Source organism: Onychostoma macrolepis, chromosome 07, assembly GCF_012432095.1.
Source record: "Onychostoma macrolepis isolate SWU-2019 chromosome 07, ASM1243209v1, whole genome shotgun sequence".
Classification (NCBI taxonomy): Eukaryota; Metazoa; Chordata; class Actinopteri; order Cypriniformes; family Cyprinidae; genus Onychostoma; species Onychostoma macrolepis.
Window position 1 is genome coordinate 5,844,813 of NC_081161.1, and position 15,480 is coordinate 5,860,292.

The window sequence follows — 15,480 nt, forward strand, 5'->3', positions numbered from 1 at the left end:
TTCTAAGAATCAGTTCAAACACAACTCAGTGATTCTTTTACGCCACGATATATCATCACGTGCTCCACGGCGTTGCCATGAATTAAGTTCATTTTTAATTAATTGTTTATTGTTATTATTGTAATTTCAGTGTCCCAGTTTGTTGACATTTTCAGTTCACAAAAACAAAGTCTTGTAAAGCCTAAATATAATTTGAATTCACCTTAAAACATCAACAAAATTAATGTATAATGAATAAAGGTCGCTTTTTATAGATGTTATTTATTATCTATAATTATAATCGAATATTATCCATAATTCAGTCATATTTGTGAAACGGTTCAACAGATGAAAAGCTTCTCAAAGTAACGAAGCGGACTTTTATTTTGAAACAGTCACATAACCGGAATTAGATTGGACAAAACATGGGAGTCGTAGTTTTGTAGCTCATTTGTAGTTTACACTACTTTGTCACACCACCAACATTGCCTTTTAAAATGAAACACACACACATATATATATATATAAATATATATCGATATATGTATGATGTATTTGTAGATTTAGTACTTTCAAAAAATCTCACAGTGGAGCCAAACTGATAAATTAAATTGAGACTTATGAAGGAAATAATGAAAATCCTACAATTGTGGACACTATAGCTGTGGACAATTTAATTATTGCACAGCTGTTTCCATCTGAGCATCCATATTAAATATAGCAACCAGGTCTGAGATAAAATGACAACAGACAAAATTGGTGTGCATTTGGTTTATATGGTCATTGTCATGGGTACCAGAAATACAACTGAATACCAAGATTAAAAAAACTAAACAAAACTGCAAATAAAACTTGCACTTTAGATTTACAACTTAAAATAAATCTACTCATCTACATTCTTTTAGGTACAATAATAAAAGCAAATCAAGGTAACAACAGCATATTAGGCTTAGCTGACTGTCTGACCAGCGAGTGCTGGACTGCACATGCTAGCTAGAAACCATCTAGAAGAGCAAACGTTCATTTATGGTAAGAAATATTTGAAATGAGCTTGGCTAGGAAAGGTCTGCATACTAAAAATGGATACACAACTGCATACAAGCGGAAATCAAGTCGAATTGTAACAGTATCAGTGGCATTTTCATTGTATTAGAGCTTTGCAAGAACCATGAAAAACGGCTTCTTAGTAAATTCTTAATAAACATCAGAATTGAATGTCAGACCAAAGGATAAAAACACAAAAGAAGATATGATAAATTGAAAGCAAAAGTGCATCTGATACTTCAGTTCTGAGAGCTCTAGGCTGCCAGCATGACGTCTATATATTGTTTTAAAAGGAAGAAAGAGGGGATGAGGGTCGTTTCCCTTTGGCTCTATTCGCCATACACGCTCTCGTCACTGTAGGCGATGTAAAGGAAGAAATCTTCTTCGTGATGTTCCTGTGTGTGAGAAAATCAAATTACAAGAGGAACAAACTGATATTGACAAACCAATCAGAGTGAAAGAAAGAGAGAAATACCTGGTACAGTTGGCCCATGGTGGCGGAGGTAGGGGGAATGACGTTGTTTACGAAGAAGAAGAGAGCATCCTCGGCCCTCAGGTGGATTCGCTTTCGGATGAGAAAGTAAAACTGGCCCACTAAAAAAAATACATTACATTTAGCAGACGCTTTTATCCAAAGCGACTTACAAATGAGGACAACGGAAGCAAAATCAACAAAAGAGCAATGATATGCAAGTGCTATGACAAGAGCTTTTTTTTATTTTTATTATATAATAAATAAAAAGAAAACAAATAGAATAGAAAAAGAATAGAATAGAGCAAGCTAGTGTTAGAGGCATTTCTTTTGCTTTTTGTTAATTATATAATAAAAAAAGAAAACAGATAGAATACAGAAGTTTTTTTTTTAAAGAAAACAAGCAGTTAGTAAATGAATAGAGTGCCATTTTTTTTTTTTTTTTAAAGAATAGAGAATAGAATACAGAGTGGTAGAGTTAGAGGGTCAAAATACAATTATAATAACAATATCTTCTGATGCAATCAGCATCATTTTAAATGAACATCATTAAACATAAAAGCACTTACCCGTCAGGTCAGAGGGGACCAGGTATTTCTTCTTGTCTAGGTCACCTATTCTGGCTTTAGGAGCTTTTTCCACAATTACCTAATACAGAATCAAACAAACACTTGTAAGTGTAGAAAGTCAGCTGACAGTGCACTCATCTTCTGGCCATCCAAGATGTAGATGAGTTTGTTTCTTCATCTGAACAGATTTGGAGAAATGTAGCGTTGCATCACTTGCTCACCAGTGGATCCTCTGCGGTGAATGGGTGCCGTCAGAATGAGTGTCCAAACAGCTGATAAAAACATCACTTGTAATCTACACCACTCCAGTCCATCAATTATTGTCTTGTGAAGTGAACAGTTGTGTTTTTTTAAGAAACAAATCCATCAAGATTTTTAACTGGATTACTTGTGTATTATTGTGATGTTTTTATCAGCTGTTTGGACTCTCATTCTGACGGCACCCATTCACTGCAGAGGATCCATTTCCGTTTCCAAATCTGTTTTGATGGAGAAACAAAGTCATCTACATCTTGGATGGCCTGAGGGTGAAATTTGCAGCTGATTTTCTTTCTTGGATGAACTATTCCTTTAATCCAGCGTTAGATGAAACCGGCAGAAACTTCTGGTTTACTTTCAATCGATTTTACTCATTCCTTTTGCTTTTCAAGCCCACTATGTGTGATTTTTGACTCAGACCAAAGAGGATCTGAGAAAAGCTGTGCTATTTTTGATAATTAGGCTGCAGATGAGGAACGAGATAACTGTATGAAACACTTTAGACCCATAACTATTTAAGACTACCATGTTGCTTCTCAGAAATATATTCAGGGTTTTTTTCCCTCCATATGTAAAACATCAGGTCAGAAATTAACCAGGACTTGGGGGAAATGCCAACAAAAGCAACAAAACGTCTCAGAAAATTGCCCCGTAGTGAATTCTTAAAATCATATTTGTAAAAACTGAGTGTTTCAAAGAATTGATTCAGCTGAATCAAGCTGTCAATACTGTTTTATATGGTACAAAACATTATTATTATTATTATTTTGGTAGTAACAGGTCCAAACATGGGAGAAAAACAAACAAACACTGAAATTACTGCAATATTTAATCGTTAGAGGATTGCTTGTTTTGTTGTTTTACTGGTTTGGTTATGTATATGGTAAACAAACCCAGCCTTGTGGATGTAAACATGTTTACTGTAACGTTTAATCTAACGTTAGGCTATTTTAGGAATCAACACTTCCACATGGTCCTAAATGTATTACTTTACCCCACAAATGCAATTTAAATAAGTCAACAAAAACATATCCACCGCATTACACTACAGGAGTTGAATCTGTACAGTCATAAAGCCCTGAGGATTAAAGCAGGTCAGACAACACAAAACACTGTATTTAACTCTTCGTCTTTCAAAGCAGATTTGATTTGAAAAGAGTGATTTCAAATACGCTATTAGTAAACATAAAACGAACAGACGCTTTATTTAAATAATAATAAAGAAGCTGAGAGATCAACAAGGCCCTCAGCAGTTTCGCCCTTCATATGCTAACGTACTAAAGCTAAACCTGTTTACTTTCGTGTTAAAACTTATACGTTCGTGTAAAGGACGAATAAACACAAGATGAATTTGGTTTTTAAAACGGATGAATCGATTAAATCGTGTAGATACATCACGCCCTTCACGTTTTACTTGTTCACCATAACGCTGGCTTCTGTTTACACTTTATCAAACGATATAAACCGACTTACAGGAACCCTGTCTGGATATTTCTTCCTGATTTTCTCTCCCTCCGATCGCCTCTTCTCAAAAGGATGCTCTTCTTTGTATTGAAACTTCATGGTTGTTAAAGGAAGAGTAAATTCGTCTTACAAACACACAAAGATGTGTCAGAGATGTAACCAAGCGCTTCACACACAACTGCTGAGTGCTTTCCCTTCTGCGCATTGATACTGACACACTATATTTACACTATTTTTGTCAGCTCAAAACTGCTTTTTCCCGAAAACCACACATCCAGAAATTTTTTTTTAAATATTTGATGCGAGGCTTATTAAAGATGCTCGACGGTTACTAAAGACGTTTCTGATTTCGCGTTATGTTATGCTTGTAGGGTAGGGACTACTTTTTCCGCTCATGCGGTTATACAAGCGGTGCTCCGGTCAGTCATATGACAACCTGCCCTCACTTCCGGTATCCGAAGTGACGCAGAGGAGTTTTAAAAAATTTTTCTTGAAATTAAATAAACATTAACTGGAACTATATAATATATATATAAAAAATAAAATAATATAAAAATAAAATAAAACTAAATTTCATTCATACTAAAACACTGGAGCAAATGCGACAAATGTGTCAAAGGTTATGTACACTTTTTAATGTATAAATTTGTATATTTTTGTAAAAATTACTAATTGCTCATAACAATTCCAGAAAGGAAACATATTCTTTAAAAAATATTTTTATATATATATATATATATATGCATGCATGTGTATTGTCTTGTTGCCCAGTATACCTAAACTCATGTAAAACAAGATTAACAAAACAAACAATTATTAAACAACAAAAAAAATGGTTTAAGAAAGGATTTTAAACAATTAAAATTGTGCAAGATGGGATTTCTAAATATATTTTTTTTGTACCCCACCAAGAAATTTTTTGTTTTGTTTATTTTATTTTTTTGTTGTTGTTTATTGAGCTCAATTCAAACTAAATTTAATCAAGTTTAAGCTTAAAGCTTTTTTTTTTTTTTTTTTTAAATGTAAAAAGCCCTTTTTTGCATCAGGAGGGAAAGAAATTGTGTGTTGCCTAAAGAATATTTTGCATTAGAAATGGTTTCCTGCAACTGGTCCCTTAAACTTTTAAAAGATCGTAAAAGAAAACTGAACCCATAGTATAGGATAGTGACACGTTTTTATTAGTAACGTGCACAGGTCTATGGACTTGTGTCCCAGGAAGCTGCCTTGAGACTTCGCAAGTGTTAGATTGATGAGAACTGAACTGACATTATCTGACAGGCGCACAGAGAAACCAACAAGGCCTTGAGTAAAAAAAGGTGTCTGTTGCTCAGTCAGCTCTTCAATACAATGAAGTTTTATAAATTCAAGTCTTGCCATTATTACATTTTCAAGAAAGAAAAAAAAAAAAAACACATTTGTAAAAAGGCGTCCAAGTGGTAGGATTTCATAACCAACCACATACATTCTGTAGAGAAGAATTAGAGCAGAAAGGCTTAAAATCTGTCATTCAGCTTCTTCAAAGCTCATTTTCTATTACATCCTCCCTGATAATCATGACAAATTAATTTACTGCCAAGAATAAAATAGGATGAGAACTAATAAAACTTAAGAATCTGCCACAGAATTTATCTCCATGATCCGAATTTGAACAGGCCTACCATACAGAAGTCATTAAAACCCCAAGTCTTCCAAGACAGTACCTCAATAACAGCATATACAACTCTACCACGATAACCCTGAAATCTACCAGTCTGTCATAATCCGTATTATCAACAGTTTTCCAGTGAACTCTATTCGATGTGCAGAGTGTTGGTGGCCAGTTCTGAGCCAATCCGTTTAGCAGATCTCCAGTCGCACCACCTTTAGAAGTGAGGTATGACGTCCCAAGACGCAAGTCATGAAAAGGACTGTTTTTCTTGCCTCAAATATCTTCAAATATTTAAAACGAAAAACAGCAGATGTCTCCATACACACATCCCACAAAACAGAACTCACACACTCTATCAGCATAGGTAGAGCTGTAAGGCAGAGACTCCATTTCGAAGAAGGGAAAAGAATAAAAAACGTCGGGGAAAAAAGCTTCCCAAAAAGTTTGCCTTTTCCGTCCCCTTTGAGTTCGGGACAGACTCTCCTCCCTACGGCCCTCACGTGAGGCCGTTTCTGAGAGGTGAAGAGTCGAGGGAGAACGGACAGGCAGATGTCAAATAGGGAAGCGGTTGGAAAATAAAAAATTAAAAGAAGAGCGGACTTGAGGAAAGCCCTCGATCGGACGATCATCAGAGTCGATGCTGGTGGAGATTCCTGCTCAGGACGGATCGTACGTCTCCCGTGAATCTGAGAAGGGAACACAAAGTGAAGAGGGGTTCAAGTTAACGCCATAAAAATCACTTTTGCATGTTTTGAATGTTTTAGATCTTTACCTAAGTGCATCCAGCATGGGAAGCAGGTTAAGAAGTGCTGTGTCGCTTGGGTCACTAAACCATGACTTTATAGGTATTGCATTATCTATGGGCAAAAAACAGGAAAAATATTGCAAATAAGTCACATTTATGGAAGCCTGTTTCCTCCTCTGAATTAAAAAAAAAAAAAAAAAAAGGTCATTGCAAATTTTTCTCTCTCAATTCTGACTTTTTTTCCCCTCGCAATTGTGAGTTTACATCTCGCAAATCGGACTTTTTTTTCCCAGAATTGCGTGATATTAACTAGCAATTGCGACAAAGTTAGAATTGTGAAATAATAAATTTTGTGAAAGAATTGTGAAATATAAAGTTGCAATTGTGAGGGAAAAAAAGTCAGAATTAAGGAATTAAAAAATAATCGCAATTGCGAGAAAAGAGTTAGAATTGCAGGTTTATTAATTATATTAAGCAATTTGAGAAAAAAAAAAAAGTCAGAATTGTGAGACGGTCACAATCATCTTTTCATTTTTTATTCAGTGGCGGAAACAGACTTCCATACACATTCAAAACAAACAGGTTCTACAGGAGAAGAACATTTTCTCAGTTGACTGTGTAAATCTTGTAGTTGACTTATTAATCTAAATAAAACATCTTTGTGACTAATAGTGACAAAAACCCATCACAAATTCAATGTGCATTATCCAAGACAGAGCTAATAATTTATTGATCGGTTCTTCTAAAGTGATGCACGAAGTGGTATTGACTGACTGCGGTTTTTCTTTATGGTCATTAAGGTCATGAAATACTAAACTACATTTTCTTGTGTTGCACATTGTAAAAGACAACAGTTACGTTCACTGATGGCTCAATCGGATTGAAAATTCTTCAAGTAAACACCTCATTCAAACTGATGTTTGATCCAATTGAAATTGATTTAAAATGGTGTCGACCTGGAATTATCAAACAGAAAAAACAAAATTGTGCATGCAAATGCTTGAATCGGACCATTTTCTCAGTCGGATTTAAAAAACCCAGCAAAGGGCCGTGATCCGCATGTTTACATAGGCTTTACGTCACACGAACATGCGTATGTTTACTTATGCCTTATGTCTTTGTAAATATTCGTCTCACACACTGGAGAGTTCATAAATATTTGCTCAAAAAGCTCTTCTGACATACATGTCAGGTTTTTTTTTTTTAAGACATGTCAAGGTATGTTCGCAGTAGGTCTAGTAACATTATCACCGTGACTTCCTCCAGTTCTGAACGCAGTGACTTGGTGCTAAATGCATCCGCTGAGATTTTGTTTGGAATATATAAACAAATATGTGAATCGGACTGCAATGCTTGATATAAAGAGAACTTTCAGAGCATAAAATCAGATTAGATTCATTCTGATTGACAAAAATTAGTGCATGTAAACATACCTAATGTTCATTTTAATTGTAGGAGAAAACAGTTCTCGTCGACAGACCTTTAATCTCTGACATATGCAACCCATCCATACTGTGAGTGTAACTGCTCTTTAGAGCTTCTTGGTATAAACACATAAAATGTTTTTAAAATGCAACAGTGCTTTCATATTTTAAGGTTTCTGCAGGTAAATTTAAGCCTTTTTCTAGGCCTTTTTTTAAATTAAAGAACACAAAGAATAAATCGATTGGAAACGTCAATATATTCTCTAAATGTAAATGTCTAGTAGTATGTCTTGTTTTCTGAGCAACTGATCAAAATTAAGCGAGTTTGATTAAAACCAGAACAAATATTTGCAAGTGGGCTCAGAAAACCTTAATTTAAAGAGAAAGCAGATTTTCATTCTTATTTCATGCATATCTTGTTTTAATAATGTTTAGCTATATGAAGATATTTGCTTATTCCAGTGCATGCAACATTTAACGCCATGACTTTAATAATTTAAGACTTTCTGCTCTGATTTCAGACCTTTTTAAGGCCTTAATTTGTGGAAGGGTAAATTAAGATTTTTAAGACTTGCAGAAACCCTGTATATATTTTCAATGCAGAGTACAAATGCTTTTATTTGTGCAATAAGTTACAGTTATTACAAGATGTGTTTATTTGTGTAACATGCTGTGAGCTTTCAAACCCATATTTGTTTGTTGCATGCAATAGTGAACTGCAGTGTGCATTTAGGGGAACCTTTGAGGCTTGTACATCAATTGTAAAATTGAGTGTAAAATACAAACGACTTAATCAGAGCCGTTGTTGTGTCCCCTCTCTTCCCTCTCCAATTTGCAGTTTATTTTGTTACTATTAGAATCTATTGTTGAGCTTCTTCAAAGATCATATTCTATTACGTCATGCCTGATAATCATGATAAATTCATTTACTGCCAAGAATAAAATAGGATGGGAATTGATCAGAACAAAAAACATTTGCCGCTGAATTGACCTCCATGATCTGTTTCATGACCCTTGAAGTAGATTTGCAACCTAAAGTTCAGATGTTCTCAACATTAGATTCATTATATGCATACGTGATCAATACTTTTAAAGGCAGTTTTATAATTTACTTCCATAAATTGATGCATTTCAGAATAAAATTAATAGGAGGCTCGTTTTATCCAAACTAATTGGATTCTGTAAAGTTGTCTTTATATGACCACATAAATCCTGTATTAAATCTGATGTTTGCTTATGGTTCACATTGCTGTGATGCTGAACATAATAAACGTGTTGAGGGTGAAATGGCCTGAAGTACACAAGCACATCATGCAGAGAGACCAGCTAGACAACCACACACACACACACACACACACACACACGTTAATCCTGCAAAAGCAGCGCTACAGCTACTACAGTGTGCTGCTGAAATCAGGTCTGGTCTTACCTGGATGACTGCGATATGCTCCCGGCGAGTTGTCAAGAATGACTATACTTGATAAGTCATCATGTACAACAGACAGGTCTTTAATATAACTACCTGAATCCAGCGTACAGTGCTGCAAAAGATAAAGACAACACAAAAAGACGACAAAATATAAACTGCATATCCTTTACTAATTTCTTCCATTTTCGTTCTTCTCATGGCAAATGTTAATGCAAAATGAAGCGTCAAGAGTTTCAGTGGTTACCTGTCTATAGTATCTTCTTTTCAGGATTCCCTTGTTGTTATCCAGCTTATCAGCTACTGCAGACCCATAGATCTCCATACTAGCAGTGAACACTACCAACTCATACCACTGACTGACCACCTCCAGGAAGAAGTCCACATGCGGCCTTTTATGCACAAAGAATCTGACCGGGTGTTTGTCTATTACCACCTGAAAAACAACAACAGTTTATATGAGAAAAAAAAGAAAAAAAAAAAATAATATTGTATTTTTTTTTTTTTTAAACTAATAATACAATACTACTACTAATAATAATGCATTATTAATATTATTGTAAAACTTTAAAATAAGTTTACATTTGTTAATATTAGTTAACTACATTAGTTAACATGAACTAACAATGAATAAAATACTTCTAAAGCATTTATTAATCTTAGTAAATGTTAATTTCAGCATTTACTAATACATAAAATCAAAATTTGTATCCGTTTATATTATTTAATGGATCTGAGCATGAACTAACAATGAGCAGTTGTATTTGTATTACAGTTTTTTTTTTTTTAAATTGCTTGTTTGCTTTTGCACGATGTGTGTGACGTTTTGTATGTTGTGTGTGTTTTGTGTGTAGTTTTGAGAAATGGAGCCTTCGTTTCAAAAACTGTGCGCAAGCATTTTGAAAAAACTGTTAACAAAGATGAATAAATACTGTAATAAATGTATTGCTCGTTGTTAGTTCATGTTAACTAATGGGACCTTATTGTAAAGGGTTCCCATTATTGTCTATTTTGTATATTGTGTTTTTGCTATTTTGCACATTGTCTATTTTGTATATGATTTTTTTTTATTATCTTGTCCCTGTCATTCTGTTGCACTGTGGGGCTTTCGTCACTAAAACAAATTCCTCGTATGTATAAACATACCTGGCAATAAAGCTCATTCTGATTCTGATTATTATTAAAGCATTTTAAAATAAGAATTTAATAAAAACATTATAATTTATATATAAAAAAACAAAAACAAAATTAAGATGCTATAACAACATTGATAATTGATAATTACATTAATGTTGATAACTTATTTTGTAATAATATAACAACAAATAATACTATTACTATTATATATCTATGATTATATTTTATTATAGTTTTAGTGTACTATTTTTGAAAATAAATTTTTATTATTATTATTATTATTATACGGAATGAATTAAATTAATTTATTTTATTTTGTAAGAGCAACTGCTAGCTGATGAAATATTTTAAGAGTCAAGCATAAAGAAAAAACAGAAATTTCCAAGAATTACCCTGGCCTAGAATCATAATATTTCCAGGTTTTCACTGAGCATGGTAACCTTTGTTCACAGATGTGCATTATTAATACTGCAAATAAAAACAAGCACTTACTTTGAGGATGAAGTCTGGCGGTGTACCAGGCCGTACTGTAGGTCTGAGAACGCCATCGTGATGCGAGTGGATCAACGTCTCGTCGAGATCTAAAACTAAGATCTTTCGCTTCACGGTGTCTGAACAGAAATACAAACTCACATCTTACTCAACAAAACACCGCTCACAAGTGCAACACCGCAACACAGCTCACACGCAGATCAGGCTCTCTGTTGTCATATCAGGCAACTTTTATCTTGAGGAGAAGAAAAGAAATACTCACTGAGTCTGTTTCTGGAAATGGGTGACAATGGTAAGATGTCATATCGCACTGTTTGATACTGGATTATCTAGAACAGGAAGGAGACAAAACAGGAAGCAGCCACCTCAGTACACCACGGTGCATGAAACATTTATACAGAAGACAATGAACACACCTTTTACAGTTTATTTAGCATGTTATACTGGTTTTAATTAAAACATTTTTACATTTTAACGAATTCATAACTTTTAACAACCCACTAGTCTCTAAAGACAAGTGAAAAAAAGGACATTTGAACATCACACTACATGATACAGATGGTAAAGCCCATCTAAAATTACTTTACAGTAAATAAACATACAATCCATAAGTGACCACTTGAGGGATTATTCCATCTGTTTGACCCTCTAACTCTAGCACTCTATTTTAATTCTATTTAAAAAAAAAAAAAGCTTGCCCCTTTTAGACTTGCACTCCATTCATTTACTAACTGCTTGTTTTCTTTAAAAAAAAAACTAACACTAGCTTGCTCTATTCTTTTTCTATTCTAGGTTTTCTTTTTATTTACAAAAACTTACGTGTACTGCGTTAAGCTGAGACTTGTTATAGCACTTGCATATCATTGCTCTTTTGTTGATATAGATATATATATATATATATATACACATACTAACTTATACATACTTAATATTTACATTTTGACCTGATGTAATCTAAATATGACTCATATCTGGACTGCTCTCTAAATTTCAGGAAATAAATCAATAAAAATCAATAATAATAATAAATATTAGTTGATAATATTTACTATGTTTTTGATAAAGTCTTTTAATTTTTTATTAAATATGACTATTAAACCGATATATTGGCATTGGTGTGCTTCTGACTCCAGATATCAGGATACAAAATGGCATCAACCAAAAAACAAACGAACAACACCAATAAATGTATTGGTTAAGCATTAAGAATTTCTATGGAAATTTAAATAATTGCTATTAAATACATTAGTCAACATATGCAGTGGATCAAAAAAGTTGTCGTAAGACAAGAATGCATTTTGGTTTAGGTTTTGATCCACTTCAAATGTTGACAAGTGTATTTACACAATGCTGCATAATACAATAAAACAACAAGTATTTATAAGCTTACATTTATATCGGTTGCTCATTAATATTAACTATAGACATTGCTATGGCTAGTGTGTTACTAAAAAGTTTGACAACTTAGCAGCTAATTCCAGGTTGGCTGTAACAGTGGGATAATTAATAATAACGAACGTAAGAGCTGTTTTGGAGCTGCCCATTTCACAACTGGTCAATTAGCAGCTTACTCAAATACGCAACCATCTGGAATGAGCCCGAGCTCAAACTCAGACGGCTTTCCCTTTAAGAGGTCCGAGACCCTGCGCCTCGGTCCACCGCTCACCACAATGTGGATAACTCTTCCTCTCTTTCTCCAAATCCCTCTCTTCTGAGCTATCTTTAGCCCTCCCAGCTGTCTAAAAGTGTCAGCGGAACTTGGGAGAGCACAGCCGAGCGAAACTGCCAGGGTGACTTTGAAAAGGGGGCTGTTTATTCCCAACTTGAGTTAGGCCTCAATAAGGACTCATTCATAATGTCAGATCAAGTTGAACTGACCCGATGCCTGCGTGACTGTAAAGCATGTTTAGTGCAGTGCTTGCTACTCCAGCACCCATATCAGAGTCCCAGACAAGTAATGCCTTTATAATTGTGTCTTAACGATCATCTTAAATATTATTATACAACTGGATTGCCAAAGCCTGTTGTGCACAGAGGGATTACAGCCTGTTTTTCAAACCCAAGTGTTTACATACTCTGAGCTAAAGCATGTGACACGGTTATCAGCTAATTCTGAAAAACAATGACCCATTGGATATTCACATATTATATTGTAATTATAATATGAATAAGTTATAAATTAACTTTTAAATTCTGAATATATTAATAATATATAATTTAAAAAAAGACATTTTAAACTCATTTTACCCTGATCCTTATTGTTTTAAGATTACAGTAAAATGCTAAATAAAGTAGTAATATATTTTTTATTTAATGCCATGTCAGCATCTTAAGCTATTTTCATGGCATAAACAATTAAAAAAATACAAGTATAACAAATACAATAAAAACCAACAAACAAGTTATAAATTACACAATTTTTTTTACATTAGCATATAAAAATTCTTAAACTTTTTACACTAAATAACTCTTTAAGCGAGTTCACTTAAAATGCTAAATAATAATAATAATACAATATATCTTTTAGTTTTAGTTCATTTTAGTACTTGGACTTATTTTATTTCAGTTAGCCGTCAAGTCAACATTTATAATTATTGTTTTAGATTTTCATCTAATATTTAGAATTTAACATTTCAAAAGTTTTATTTTTGGTAAATTATTTACTGGTTGTAAATAAACTTATTTAATATACTAAAAATGACAAATTTTGGTACCAAGTCACATCTTACCCTGAATTTGCTCCACAGTAAAACTACGTCTAATACGTGTGTCTAGATGATGTTAATTTAAGGTGCCAAGTTTTATTTTACACTAATGTCTTTACACTTATAAAACACTTTAGGCCCACAGTAAAGCGTCACATTAACTAATTTTAGAAGCTGACAAACCTGCAGTCAAGAGTTTGTAAATGTCAGTGTGTTTAATGAAATCAGTGTAACGTGTTATTCACAACCAGCAAGTCGTTGCTCTTCTCTAGCTGTGCTGTTGACAACTTAACAAACGGGTCTTAACGGAGACCCAAAAGGTTAAAGGATGCATACCAACATGAAAAAAATACTATAGTAATTTATAGTGTTTTTGAAACATACTATAGTAAAGTACTTTAATTTGTTGTGGTAATTCTATAGTTGCTGTGGTAATATATTTAAACATAAATTACTTTACTCAATACTCTACTAAGTTTTCTACAACTACACGGTATCAGTTCACTATAGTATGCTGTAGCATTAATTAACAGTGTTGTGAATACTATAATATATACAGCATAATACACTTTTACTATAGTATGGCTCAAAAACACAGTTTTTAATGTGGGTGTGCTTCTCACAAAGTAAACTCTCGCTGTACAGACAGATTGAGAATAAACTAACCAAACCTAGCCGGTTTAATAACCCAGACAGGTATCTGCTGTCGCTTTTAGACACCTGCGTTAAAGTTCAGTGCCGTGTCGTGCGGCAAAAGTTGGCCAGACGTGTAAATGTCACGCTTTCGGGCGACTCACCGTCCGTATGTGCTTCCTGAGGATGTATAAGAAGAAGCTCCATAACCTGGAGGTCACGCCGAGGAAAGTGCGCACACCGAGCAGACACTGGCGCGTCTTTAGCATGTCAACCATACCACCAGAGTCCGTGAGGTGTGATTTACACCGCCGACAAGAGCAATACAACACACCTGTGGAAATAAGACCCTGCCAACCATTCACAACTTCACACCGGAGCGTCCCGATGCGCCTCGCGCCTCTTGATATGATTCAAATCAACGCATGGAGGGCGCAAAAAGTGCAGCGATTTAAAAAAAAAAGTGCGAGTGTAAAATATCACTTGGTGAATGTCTTTCTCTGTAGGGAGGTAGTTTCTCTGCCCGGCTCTGGGAAGTCTTCAAATGCTCGTTGGCTAAGATGGTCAAATCGAGCGGAGTGTCGAACAAATGTCTCCGTTCTGCCGAAAGCCGAGAGAAGCGCGTCTGTCCCTCTGCCGCGGCATTAAAAGCACTATCCTCTTCCGGAGGACCGTTGAGAAAGCGAAAAGAAAACGCGTACAATCCCTCACCTCTGAGAACAGTTTAAAGCCAATACGGTAGAGCAGCACGGGCCGCCATCGCTTCCCTGACGTCACTTCCGCTAAGGGGCATAAAGTTTGTGCTCACGTGGCCGCGGAGGATTTCAAACGGACTCGGCTTTTGAGTTCTCGCCAAACGAATCCATTTATATTTACAGCGCACTGTTTCTCTTGTCATTTAATTTATTTGGCCCTCTAGCACTCTCTATTTTATCTATTTGTTTTATTTTTTATTATAAAAATCTATTTTTGAACTCTATTTGTTTTCTAACTGCTTGTTTTCTATAAAAAACAAACAAACAAAAAGACAACACTAGCTTTCTCTATTCTATTTGTTTTCTTTTTATCTATTATATAATTAAGAAAAAAAATCGTGTCATGTAATTTATTTGACCCTCTCACTCTAGCACTCTATTCTAATTCTATTTTATATATTTGTTTTCTTTTTTAGTGCTGTCAGACGATTAATCGCATCCAAAATAAAAGTTGTTTACGAAATGTGTACTGTTTATTTATTTGTATATGTATATATAAATACACACACATACAGTATATATTTTGAAAATATTTACATGTATATACATTTATATATTTCTATTATTTTTTTTATATTATATAGAAATATTTAACAGCATGCATGTGTTTGTACTTATATATAGGCTACACAATAAATACATATACATAATGTATTTCATATGTAAACAAAAAGTTATTTTGCGATTAATCGTTTGACAGCATTACTTTATTTAAATAAATCTTTTTTT

The 15,480-nt window shown here is 34.1% G+C and overlaps 2 protein-coding genes across 3 annotated transcripts; both read right to left on the reverse strand.

The window, feature by feature from the left end:
* Positions 1 to 735: 735 nt before the first annotated feature.
* On the reverse strand, positions 736 to 4,023 carry gabarapb (GABA(A) receptor-associated protein b). Its single transcript, XM_058783442.1, has 4 exons — positions 3,796 to 4,023; positions 2,065 to 2,143; positions 1,499 to 1,617; positions 736 to 1,418 (listed from the first exon to the last, which is right to left on the reverse strand). The coding sequence occupies exons 1-4, from the start codon at positions 3,883 to 3,885 to the stop codon at positions 1,353 to 1,355; spliced, it is 354 nt and encodes a 117-aa protein (XP_058639425.1). The 5' UTR covers positions 3,886 to 4,023; the 3' UTR covers positions 736 to 1,352.
* An 809-nt stretch (positions 4,024 to 4,832) lies between these two features.
* On the reverse strand, positions 4,833 to 14,820 carry ctdnep1b (CTD nuclear envelope phosphatase 1b). 2 transcript variants are annotated; one of them, XM_058782967.1, is made up of 7 exons: positions 14,161 to 14,820; positions 10,921 to 10,987; positions 10,659 to 10,777; positions 9,277 to 9,465; positions 9,126 to 9,144; positions 6,207 to 6,291; positions 4,833 to 6,120 (listed from the first exon to the last, which is right to left on the reverse strand). In XM_058782967.1, exons 1-7 carry the CDS (start codon positions 14,272 to 14,274, stop codon positions 6,063 to 6,065), a joined length of 651 nt encoding a protein of 216 aa, XP_058638950.1. In that variant the 5' UTR covers positions 14,275 to 14,820; the 3' UTR covers positions 4,833 to 6,062. The 2 variants fall into 2 exon arrangements, with proteins under 2 accessions (XP_058638950.1, XP_058638949.1); XM_058782966.1 differs by having other exon boundaries at positions 4,837 to 6,120; positions 9,033 to 9,144; positions 14,161 to 14,817.
* Positions 14,821 to 15,480: the final 660 nt, after the last annotated feature.

What these genes read in the sequence shown, in the direction of transcription:
- ctdnep1b (XM_058782966.1), bottom strand. Translation starts at nt 14,274, where the DNA reads ATGGTTGACATGCTAAAGACGCGCCAGTGTCTGCTCGGTGTGCGCACT. An exon ending in TCAGGAAGCACATACGGACG is followed by an intron (nt 10,988 to 14,160) that starts GTGAGTCGCCCG and finishes TTCCTGTTCTAG; the next exon opens with ATAATCCAGTATCAAACAGT. An exon ending in AAAGAAGATACTATAGACAG is followed by an intron (nt 9,145 to 9,276) that starts GTAACCACTGAA and finishes TATCTTTTGCAG; the next exon opens with CACTGTACGCTGGATTCAGG.
- gabarapb (XM_058783442.1), bottom strand. Translation starts at nt 3,885, where the DNA reads ATGAAGTTTCAATACAAAGAAGAGCATCCTTTTGAGAAGAGGCGATCG. An exon ending in AATATCCAGACAGGGTTCCT is followed by an intron (nt 2,144 to 3,795) that starts GTAAGTCGGTTT and finishes ATTCTGTATTAG; the next exon opens with GTAATTGTGGAAAAAGCTCC. An exon ending in GGTCCCCTCTGACCTGACGG is followed by an intron (nt 1,618 to 2,064) that starts GTAAGTGCTTTT and finishes TATTTTTTTTAG; the next exon opens with TGGGCCAGTTTTACTTTCTC.